The sequence below is a fragment of the Symphodus melops genome (genome assembly GCF_947650265.1).
Source record: "Symphodus melops genome assembly, chromosome: 22".
In the NCBI taxonomy this organism is placed as follows: domain Eukaryota; kingdom Metazoa; phylum Chordata; class Actinopteri; order Labriformes; family Labridae; genus Symphodus; species Symphodus melops.
This window is the reverse complement of record NC_136712.1, coordinates 12,735,036-12,747,145: the sequence shown is the minus strand read 5'-3', so window position 1 is coordinate 12,747,145 and position 12,110 is coordinate 12,735,036. Positions and strand designations below refer to the sequence as shown.

The following is a 12,110-nucleotide window of genomic DNA, read 5'->3' as shown; positions in this document are numbered from 1 at the left end:
GGTGTAGACTCCACTGTCGGCCACCTTCGTCTTCCTGATCTTTATGGAGGCGTGGTATCAGGTCTGTGGGGTCAACCTGAGCGCGTGACAGGCAGAGGGGGACATCATCAGGACTCACCTGGTTCCTCCGTTCTTCTGTCCTTTAATCTTTTAACACGCGGAGGATGCGCGCGACCCCAAATACAAACGTTCAGACTAATTAACTACAAAAAGACGTTTTTTTCTTATGACTGTAAACATAGCTACAAACATATTATATATAGTTTGAAAGCTCAGGTTTTCGTTTTTACGGAGGAATTAAAAATGACTGTTAAAGGGTCAAATACTTTAAACAATGACGTCATACTTTACCGTTTTCCTGATCTTTATGGAGGCGTGGTATCAGGTCTGTGGGGTCAACCTGAGCGCGTGACAGGCAGAGGGGGACATCATCAGGACTCACCTGGTTCCTCCGTTGTTCTGTCTTTTAAGATGCACTCTGAAAGAAAAAAGAAAATATATAAAGCTAGAGAATGTGTGTGATGTCATTAGCATGACATATAGAGCAGATATGCGTCATGTTCAGACTATGAAAGTAACACTTTATCCAGTTATATTAAATCATCTCAAATCTGAATACAAAGATTACAATACAAAGGCGTGCAGACAGTCTGTAGAGACGTAGAGGTTGCATGCAGACAGTCTGTAGAGATGGTAGAGGTGGCGTGCAGACAGTCTGCAGAGATGGTAGAGGTTGCGTGCAGACAGTCTGTAGAGACGGTACAGGTGGCGTGCAGACAGTCTGTAAAGACGGTAGAGGTGGCGTGCAGACAGTCTGTAGAGACATAGAGGTGGCGTGCAGACAGTTTGTAGAGACGGTAGAGGTGGAGTGCATACAGTCTGTAGAAGTGGCGTGCAGACAGTCTGTCGAGGTGGCGTGCAGACAGTCTGTAGAGAGGGTAGAGGTGGCGTGCAGACAGTCTGTAGAGGTGGCGTACAGACAGTCTGTAGAGACGGTCAGGTGGCGTGCAGACAGTCTGTAAAGAAGATAGAGGTGGCGTGCAGACAGACTGTAGAGACATAGAGGTGGCGTGCAGACAGTTTGTAGAGACGGTAGAGGTGGAGTGCATACAGTCTGTAGAAGTGGCGTGCAGACAGTCTGTCGAGGTGGCGTGCAGACAGTCTGTAGAGAGGGTAAAGGTGGCGTGCAGACAGTCTGTAGAGGTGGCGTGCAGACAGTCTGTAGAGACGGTAGAGATGGCGTGCAGACAGTCTGTAGAAACGGTAGAGGTGGCGTGCAGACAGTCTGTAGAGACGGTAGAGGTGGCGTGCAGACAGTCTGTAGAGACGGTAGAGATGGCGTGCAGACAGTCTGTAGAAACGGTAGAGGTGGCGTGCAGACAGTCTGTAGAGACGGTAGAGGTGGCGTGCAGACAGTCTGTAGAGACTGTAGAGGTGGCGTGCAGACAGTCTGTAGAGACTGTAGAGGTGGCGTGCAGACAGTCTGTAGAGACTGTAGAGGTGGCGTGCAGACAGTCTGTAGAGACTGTAGAGGTGGCGTGCAGACAGTCTGTAGAGACGGTAGAGGTCTGTGGGGTCAACCTGAGCGCGTGACAGGCAGAGGGGGACATCATCAGGACTCAACTGGTTCCTCCGTTGTTCTGTCTTTTAAGATGCACTGAAAGAAAAAAGAAAATATATAAAGCTAGAGAATGTGTGTGATGTTATTAGCATGACATATAGAGCAGATATGCGTAAATTCAGACGATGAAAGTAACACTTTATCCAGTTATATTAAATCATCTAAAATCTGAATACAAAGATTACAATACAAAGGCGTGCAGACAGTCTGTAGAGACGTAGAGGTTGCATGCAGACAGTCTGTAGAGACGTAGAGGTGGCGTGCAGACAGTCTGTAGAGACGGTAGAGATGGCGTGCAGACAGTCTGTAGAAACGGTAGAGGTGGCGTGCAGACAGTCTGTAGAGACGGTAGAGGTTGGCGTGCAGACAGTCTGTAGAGACTGTAGAGGTGGCGTGCAGACAGTCTGTAGAGACGGTAGAGGTCTGTGGGGTCAACCTGAGCGCGTGACAGGCAGAGGGGGACATCATCAGGACTCAACTGGTTCCTCCGTTGTTCTGTCTTTTAAGATGCACTGAAAGAAAAAAGAAAATATATAAAGCTAGAGAATGTGTGTGATGTTATTAGCATGACATATAGAGCAGATATGCGTAAATTCAGACGATGAAAGTAACACTTTATCCAGTTATATTAAATCATCTAAAATCTGAATACAAAGATTACAATACAAAGGCGTGCAGACAGTCTGTAGAGACGTAGAGGTTGCATGCAGACAGTCTGTAGAGACGTAGAGGTGGCGTATAGACAGTCTGTAGAGACGGTAGAGGTGGCGTGCAGACAGTCTGTAGAGACGACGTGCAGACAGTCTGTAGAGACGGTAGAGGTGGCGTGCAGACAATCTGTAGAGACGGCGTGCAGACAGTCTGTAGAGACGGCGTGCAGACAGTCTGTAGAGCAGGCAGAGGCGGAGTGCAGAAAGTCTGCAGAGACGGTTGAGATGGCGTGCAGACAGTCTGTAGAAACAGTAGAGGTGGCGTGCAGACAGTCCGTAGAGGTGGCGTGCAGACAGTCTGTAGAGACTGTAGAGGTGGCGTGCAGACCGTCTGTAGAGACGGTAGAGGTCTGTGGGGTCAACCTGAGCGCGTGACAGGCAGAGGGGGACATCATCAGGACTCACCTGGTTCCTCCGTTGTTCAGTCTTTTAAGATGCACTCTGAAAGAAAAAAGAAAATATATAAAGCTAGAGAATTTGTGTGATGTTATTAGCATGACATATAGAGCAGATATGTGTCATGTTCAGACTATGAAAGTAACACTTTATCCAGTTATATTAAATCTAAACTCTGAATACAAAGATTACAATACAAAGACGTGCAGACAGTCTGTAGAAATGGTAGAGGTGGCTTGCAGAGTCTGTAGAGACTGTAGAGGTGGCGTGCAGAGTCTGTAGAGACGGTAGAGGTCTGTGGGGTCAACCTGAGCGCGTGACAGGCAGAGGGTGACATCATCAGGACTCACCTGGTTCCTCCGTTGTTCTGTCCTTTAAGATGCACTCTGAAAGAAAAAAGAAAATATATAAAGTTAGAGAGTGTGTGTGATGTTATTAGCATGACATATAGAGCAGATATGCGTCATGTTCAGACTATGAAAGTAACACTTTATCCAGTTATATTAAATCATCTAAAATCTGAATACAAAGATTACAATACAAAGGCGTGCAGACAGTCTGTAGAGACGTAGAGGTTGCATGCAGACAGTCTGTAGAGATGGTAGAGATGGCGTGCAGACAGTCTGTAGAGACGGTAGAGGTTGCGTGCAGACAGTCTGTAGAGGTGGCGTGCAGACAATCTGTAGAGGTGGCGTGCAGACAGTCTGGAGATTCAGACTGAAGGTGACATTCATCTCAGCCTCATTTCATCCTGTCACGGTTTGTGTGTTTATTCTGCACAGTCAGCTGATAGGATGAAAACACACATGTTCACTACAGCTCACTGGGACTTTGGTGATTTCTCAATGGTCCCAGTTCATTATCTCTCCTGTCACTGGTGATTCATCAAACAGAGTCCCAGTTTAGATTTGAACGTTGCTCTCAGGTGGACACATTTACCTGATGGCTCAATGGGACTGAATCCCTGTATACACTGCTTTGAGCTGAATCACTCTGACCTGAGTCTGAGCACGCTAAAACAAAGACACATTTAATTATTATGAAGGAGAATCTCACCTTGGATGTACACATAGTTGCTGGAGTTGATCTGATGACAGATGGCGTCCTGTGTGACCACACAGCTGTAGGTGTCGGTCTTGGTCACAGTCGTTTGGAGGATGATGTCGTAGCTGCCATCTTCATTTTTAGTGACTTGTGGTTCTTCAGTATGAAGGATGTTTCCAGAACTGTCCCTCCACTCCACTTTAGGTAAGGGAGAAGCTCCTTTAACGACACACTGCAGCACGGCCTGGTCACTTGTTTGATCAAGAATTTTGAAAGTCGGCTCTCGACATGCAACTGTGAACAGGGAATAAATAAGAAATTATTCAGGTTCTTTACAGCATCAGAAATGTAATCATGTGAATCCTCTGGTCATCACATATCTGATTAAAGAGGTTTATAAAAGGAGGAATAGAGAAGCTAAATTCATGTCTCAATGATAAATCAGATTATTTGTCCCAGCAGGCTGACATGTTGAAGGACCCTGTAGACCACCTGACCTGAACCCCCTTCATCAGAGCTGCTAGGTGTGGAGGACTCATTGTTATATTAACGTACAAAAAGCTTTGATTGAGTCCTTTAAACTGACGTGTTGTGAGTCTTTACGTCACAAACTGAAGAAAAATGTCCACTGAAGTGAATTAGAAATACTTTAAATATTCCTGAGTGGTATCAGGTCTGTGGGGTCAACCTGAGCGCGTGACAGGCAGAGGGTGACATCATCAGGACTCACCTGGTTCCTCCGTTGTTCTGTCCTTTAAGATGCACTCTGAAAGAAAAAAGAAAATATATAAAGTTAGAGAGTGTGTGTGATGTTATTAGCATGACATATAGAGCAGATATGCTTCATGTTCAGACTATGAAAGTAACATTTTATCCAGTTATATTAAATCATCTAAAATCTGAATACAAAGCTTCAGTCTCTGACTTTATAAATCAGCTGAAGCTGCAGCAGGAGAGAGGAGACTTGTTTGTAATAAGAGTCAAAGAGTCGGATGCTGGTGGACAAGTGGTTAGTTTGAACTCCACATGTACACAGACTTTAGTCCTTGACATAGATTTAGGTAGCCTACCGCGAAACCGCTTTTTGCACGGCCTATTTAAAAAAAACACGGCCTTGAAATTATTGCACGGCTTGACCTAGGCCGTGCAAATATCTACATTTAATAGACGTGCTTACTACACGGGTGCGCTAAATATCTGATTAGGCTACATTCTGGCAAAGAATATGTTTGCCGAATACCGGTACTGAAAAGCTTAAACCTGATCCTGTTTACGTTTCTACAGCCACCTGTGCCCTATTTGGTAGACGCCGTGTCAGCCGGATGACGATAGCCGCTATGTAAATAGCGTCATATGATAGCAGCTAACCGCTAACTAATGAATTCAACAAAGGAGAAAAACGCAACATAAACAAAACCAACGCTGGAAGACATCCAGCAGTTCATCTTCTCTGTCACTGACATGTGACTCTTTATTACAAGAACTCAATCAAGCTTTGTTTCAGAGAAGGCTGTGATCGGCGAGGAGAAATACACACGTAAACAATCAGCTGTGTGTTACAGTCAATGGTTTAAACACGGCGGAGTTTTGTTTACAGACGTAACACGGGAAGTGACGATTTTTTCAACCAATCAACGGACTGCAGGGTTTAGCTCCACCTTTTCGGGTCAGCGCCACATTCGAAAATGCTGACAGATGATTGACTTATCAAGGTCTAGGGATCTATTATTACTGGATGACACATGTAATATTATGAATTTATGTGTTTGTTTGTTTTTTAAAGAAAGTGCAGAGAGAAGCAGTGGGCCAACAAAGGGGTTAGACAAAATGAACCAAGTGAGTTGCAGTCAAATGACAAAGGGGTGTGTCAGGGCAGGGGCTGTACAGTAAATCAACATTATCAAGCTTGGGAAAACTAAAATGTGTAACAATGCATCTTATTGAACAGAATGCACCATTTAGAGACTTATTTAAGTTCATCAGTGACTCTTAAACTTGTCATCTTACTAACAATGTTTTTAAATATAATTAAAAAAATAAATTTAAAAAAAAACTCACCAACAACCAGCTCAATGGTGAACTGCTGAGGAGGATGAGATGAGATCAGATGAGGAAAAATACAGGTGTAGACTCCACTGTCGGCCACCTTCGTCTTCCTGATCTTTATGGAGGCGTGGTATCAGGTCTGTGGGGTCAACCTGAGCGCGTGACAGGCAGAGGGTGACATCATTAGGACTCACCTGGTTCCTCCGTTGTTCTGTCTTTTAAGATGCACTCTGAAAGAAAAAAGAAAATATATAAAGCTAGAGAATGTGTGTGATGTTATTAGCATGACATATAGAGCAGATATGTGTCATGTTCAGACTATGAAAGTAACACTTTATCCAGTTATATTAAATCTAAAATCTGAATACAAAGCTTCAGTCTCTGACTTTATAAATCAGCTGAAGCTGCAGCAGGAGAGAGGAGACTTGTTTGTAATAAGAGTCAAAGAGTCGGATGCTGGTGGACAAGTGGTTAGTTTGAACTCCACATGTACACAGACTTTAGTCCTTGACATAGATTTAGGTAGCCTACCGCGAAACCGCTTTTTGCACGGCCTATTTAAAAAAAACACGGCCTTGAAATTATTGCACGGCTTGACCTAGGCCGTGCAAATATCTACATTTAATAGACGTGCTTACTACACGGGTGCGCTAAATATCTGATTAGGCTACATTCTGGCAAAGAATATGTTTGCCGAATACCGGTACTGAAAAGCTTAAACCTGATCCTGTTTACGTTTCTACAGCCACCTGTGCCCTATTTGGTAGACGCCGTGTCAGCCGGATGACGATAGCCGCTATGTAAATAGCGTCATATGATAGCAGCTAACCGCTAACTAATGAATTCAACAAAGGAGAAAAACGCAACATAAACAAAACCAACGCTGGAAGACATCCAGCAGTTCATCTTCTCTGTCACTGACATGTGACTCTTTATTACAAGAACTCAATCAAGCTTTGTTTCAGAGTAGGCTGTGATCGGCGAGGAGAAATACACACGTAAACAATCAGCTGTGTGTTACAGTCAATGGTTTAAACACGGCGGAGTTTTGTTTACCGACGTAGCACGGGAAGTGACGATTTTTTCAACCAATCAACGGACTGCAGGGTTTAGCTCCACCTTTTCGGGTCAGCGCCACATTCGAAAATGCTGACAGATGATTGACTTATCAAGGTCTAGGGATCTATTATTACTGGATGACACATGTAATATTATGAATTTATGTGTTTGTTTGTTTTTTAAAGAAAGTGCAGAGAGAAGCAGTGGGCCAACAAAGGGGTTAGACAAAATGAACCAAGTGAGTTGCAGTCAAATGACAAAGGGGTGTGTCAGGGCAGGGGCTGTACAGTAAATCAACATTATCAAGCTTGGGAAAACTAAAATGTGTAACAATGCATCTTATTGAACAGAATGCACCATTTAGAGACTTATTTAAGTTCATCAGTGACTCTTAAACCTGTCATCTTACTAACAATGTTTTTAAATATAATTAAAAAAATAAATTAAAAAAAAAACTCACCAACAACCAGCTCAATGGTGAACTGCTGAGGAGGATGAGATGAGATCAGATGAGGAAAAATACAGGTGTAGACTCCACTGTCGGCCACCTTCGTCTTCCTGATCTTTATGGAGGCGTGGTATCAGGTCTGTGGGGTCAACCTGAGCGCGTGACAGGCAGAGGGTGACATCATTAGGACTCACCTGGTTCCTCCGTTCTTCTGTCCTTTAATCTTTTAACACGCGGAGGATGCGCGCGACCCCAAATACAAACGTTCAGACTAATTAACTACAAAAAGACGTTTTTTTCTTATGACTGTAAACATAACTACAAACATATTATATATAGTTTGAAAGCTCAGGTTTTCGTTTTTACGGAGGAATTAAAAATGACTGTTAAAGGGTCAAATACTTTAAACAATGACGTCATACTTTACCGTTTTCCTGATCTTTATGGAGGCGTGGTATCAGGTCTGTGGGGTCAACCTGAGCGCGTGACAGGCAGAGGGGGACATCATCAGGACTCACCTGGTTCCTCCGTTGTTCTGTCTTTTAAGATGCACTCTGAAAGAAAAAAGAAAATATATAAAGCTAGAGAATGTGTGTGATGTTATTAGCATGACATATAGAGCAGATATGCGTCATGTTCAGACTATGAAAGTAACATTTTATCCAGTTATATTAAATCATCTAAAATCTGAATACAAAGATTACAATACAAAGGCGTGCAGACAGTCTGTAGAGACGTAGAGGTTGCATGCAGACAGTCTGTAGAGATGGTAGATTTGGCGTGCAGACAGTCTGTAGAGACGGTAGAGGTTGCGTGCAGACAGTCTGTAGAGATGGTAGAGGTTGCGTGCAGACAGTCTGTAGAGACGGTAGAGGTTGCGTGCAGACAGTCTGTAGAGACGGTACAGGTGGCGTGCAGACAGTCTGTAAAGACGGTAGAGGTGGCGTGCAGACAGTCTGTAGAGACATAGAGGTGGCGTGCAGATAGTTTGTAGAGACGGTAGAGGTGGAGTGCATACAGTCTGTAGAAGTGGCGTGCAGACAGTCTGTGGAGGTGGCGTGCAGACAGTCTGTAGAGAGGGTAGAGGTGGCGTGCAGACAGTCTGTAGAGGTGGCGTACAGACAGTCTGTAGAGACGGTACAGGTGGCGTGCAGACAGTCTGTAAAGAAGGTAGAGGTGGCGTGCAGACAGTCTGTAGAGACGGTACAGGTGGCGTGCAGACAGTCTGTAAAGAAGGTACAGGTGGCGTGCAGACAGTCTGTAAAGAAGGTAGAGGTGGCGTGCAGACAGTTTGTAGAGACGGTAGAGGTGGAGTGCATACAGTCTGTAGAAGTGGCGTGCAGACAGTCTGTCGAGGTGGCGTGCAGACAGTCTGTAGAGAGGGTAGAGGTGGCGTGCAGACAGTCTGTAGAGGTGGCGTGCAGACAGTCTGTAGAGACGGTAGAGATGGCGTGCAGACAGTCTGTAGAAACGGTAGAGGTGGCGTGCAGACAGTCTGTAGAGACGGTAGAGGTGGCGTGCAGACAGTCTGTAGAGACGGTAGAAGTGGTGGTGCAGACAGTCTGTAGAGACGGTAGAGGTGGCGTGCAGACAGTCTGTAGAGACTGTAGAGGTGGCGTGCAGACAGTCTTGTAGAGACGGTAGAGGTCTGTGGGGTCAACCTGAGCGCGTGACAGGCAGAGGGGGACATCATCAGGACTCAACTGGTTCCTCCGTTGTTCTGTCTTTTAAGATGCACTCTGAAAGAAAAAAGAAAATATATAAAGCTAGAGAATGTGTGTGATGTTATTAGCATGACATATAGAGCAGATATGCGTAAATTCAGACGATGAAAGTAACACTTTATCCAGTTATATTAAATCATCTAAAATCTGAATACAAAGATTACAATACAAAGGCGTGCAGACAGTCTGTAGAGACGTAGAGGTTGCATGCAGACAGTCTGTAGAGATGGTAGAGGTGGCGTGCAGACAGTCTGTAGAGATGGTAGAGGTTGCGTGCAGACAGTCTGTAGAGGTGGCGTGCAGACAGTCTGTAGAGACGTAGAGGTGGCGTATAGACAGTCTGTAGAGACGGTAGAGGTGGCGTGCAGACAGTCTGTAGAGACGGCGTGCAGACAGTCTGTAGAGACGGTAGAGGTGGCGTGCAGACAGTCTGTAGAGACGGCGTGCAGACAGTCTGTAGAGACGGCGTGCAGACAGTCTGTAGAGCAGGCAGAGGCGGAGTGCAGAAAGTCTGCAGAGACGGTAGAGATGGCGTGCAGACAGTCTGTAGAAACAGTAGAGGTGGCGTGCAGACAGTCCGTAGAGGTGGCGTGCAGACAGTCTGTAGAGACTGTAGAGGTGGCGTGCAGAGTCTGTAGAGACGGTAGAGGTCTGTGGGGTCAACCTGAGCGCGTGACAGGCAGAGGGGGACATCATCAGGACTCACCTGGTTCCTCCGTTGTTCTGTCTTTTAAGATGCACTCTGAAAGAAAAAAGAAAATATATAAAGCTAGAGAATGTGTGTGATGTTATTAGCATGACATATAGAGCAGATATGCGTCATGTTCAGACTATGAAAGTAACACTTTATCCAGTTATATTAAATCATCTAAAATCTGAATACAAAGATTACAATACAAAGGCGTGCAGACAGTCTGTAGAGACGGTAGAGGTTGCGTGCAGACAGTCTGTAGAGGTGGCGTGCAGACAATCTGTAGAGGTGGCGTGCAGACAGTCTGGAGATTCAGACTGAAGGTGACATTCATCTCAGCCTCATTTCATCCTGTCACGGTTTGTGTGTTTATTCTGCACAGTCAGCTGATAGGATGAAAACACACATGTTCACTACAGCTCACTGGGACTTTGGTGATTTCTCAATGGTCCCAGTTCATTATCTCTCCTGTCACTGGTGATTCATCAAACAGAGTCCCAGTTTAGATTTGAACGTTGCTCTCAGGTGGACACATTTACCTGATGGCTCAATGGGACTGAATCCCTGTATACACTGCTTTGAGCTGAATCACTCTGACCTGAGTCTGAGCACGCTAAAACAAAGACACATTTAATTATTATGAAGGAGAATCTCACCTTGGATGTACACATAGTTGCTGGAGTTGATTTGATGACAGATGGCGTCCTGTGTGACCACACAGCTGTAGGTGTCGGTCTTGGTCACAGTCGTTTGGAGGATGATGTCGTAGCTGCCATCTTCATTTTTAGTGACTTGTGGTTCTTCAGTATGAAGGATGTTTCCAGAACTGTCCCTCCACTCCACTTTAGGTAAGGGAGAAGCTCCTTTAACGACACACTGCAGCACGGCCTGGTCACTTGTTTGATCAAGAATTTTGAAAGTCGGCTCTCGACATGCAACTGTGAACAGGGAATAAATAAGAAATTATTCAGGTTCTTTACAGCATCAGAAATGTAATCATGTGAATCCTCTGGTCATCACATATCTGATTAAAGAGGTTTATAAAAGGAGGAATAGAGAAGCTAAATTCATGTCTCAATGATAAATCAGATTATTTGTCCCAGCAGGCTGACATGTTGAAGGACCCTGTAGACCACCTGACCTGAACCCCCTTCATCAGAGCTGCTAGGTGTGGAGGACTCATTGTTATATTAACGTACAAAAAGCTTTGATTGAGTCCTTTAAACTGACATGTTGTGAGTCTTTACATCACAAACTGAAGAAAAATGTCCACTGAAGTGAATTAGAAATACTTTAAATATTCCTGAGTGGTATCAGGTCTGTGGGGTCAACCTGAGCGCGTGACAGGCAGAGGGTGACATCATCAGGACTCACCTGGTTCCTCCGTTGTTCTGTCCTTTAAGATGCACTCTGAGGGGGGACTTCCGGTGATGCGGACCGAGTAACAGCGCGCGGCGAGAGCTCCCGCATTTTCGGTGCAAATATCCTGTTTTTTTACTTCTGTTGCAGCCCAAACAAGCATTAAGTATTGTTAGAAGTTTATGGGATGTCCCTGGAGCAGTGCTGGGGAAATTCGCTTGTTAAAATGGCTTCCAAAACCGCTAAGAAGACCCAAGAAAAGAAGCAAACTTTGGCTAGCAATGCTGACAAAGCACATGATAGCTTAGCGGAGACGACAGAGTCGGAGCTGCTGAGCCCTGCAATGACCAAAGCCATGACCGCAATCACGGAAAACATCTCAGGCGTGATAGAAACGAAATTTGCCTCATTTCTTCAGAAAATTGGAGACATAGCGAAAGAACTGCAGGAAACAATTAAGCGGGTCGACGAAGCTGAACATCGTATTTCAGCTGTGGAGGACGCAAATGTTGAGACAGATAAGCGTGTGTCATACTTGGAAAAAACCGTTGCGTCGCTGCAGGGGCGCCTTGACGACCAGGAGGACAGAAGCAGACGCAAAAATCTCAGAATCGTCGGCTTGCCGGAATCCTCCGAGGGCAGCTCGGCGCTAACTTTTATGGAGTCATGGATCCCCAAAGTCCTGGCACTCACCACCAAGGCCGGAAAAATTAAGCTTGAGAGGGCGCACCGAGTGTCGGGGTCGGCGTGGAAAGAAGCCGGGTCTCGGAGGCCCTATCCCCGTGTCATGATTGTGAGGTTCCATCACTTCGGCGACCGGGCACGGGTGCTGGAGGCAGCCAGGGGGGCGAAAAATGTCAACTTCGAGGGAAACAGGATCTTCTTCTTCCAGGACTTCTCCAGCGGGACCCAGAGAAAGCGACGGGCTTTTGACGAGGCAAGAAAGAGGCTCCAATCGATCGGGCTACACAGCTACGGTCTTAATTATCCTGCTTCCTTGAGAATCACCGTA

General features: G+C 45.4%; 1 protein-coding gene across 1 annotated transcript in view; it reads right to left on the bottom strand.

Annotated features, from left to right (window-relative positions):
* The window catches only part of LOC306818135 (uncharacterized protein), a gene marked incomplete at both ends in the record, with an annotated part of 126,522 nt that extends 115,313 nt beyond the window's left edge, over window positions 1-11,209 (bottom strand). The window contains 1 exon segment of the mRNA XM_079335510.1: window positions 11,149-11,209. Within this exon segment, the coding sequence (XP_079191636.1) occupies window positions 11,149-11,209 (61 nt within the window).
* Between the last annotated feature and the right edge of the window lie 901 nt (window positions 11,210-12,110).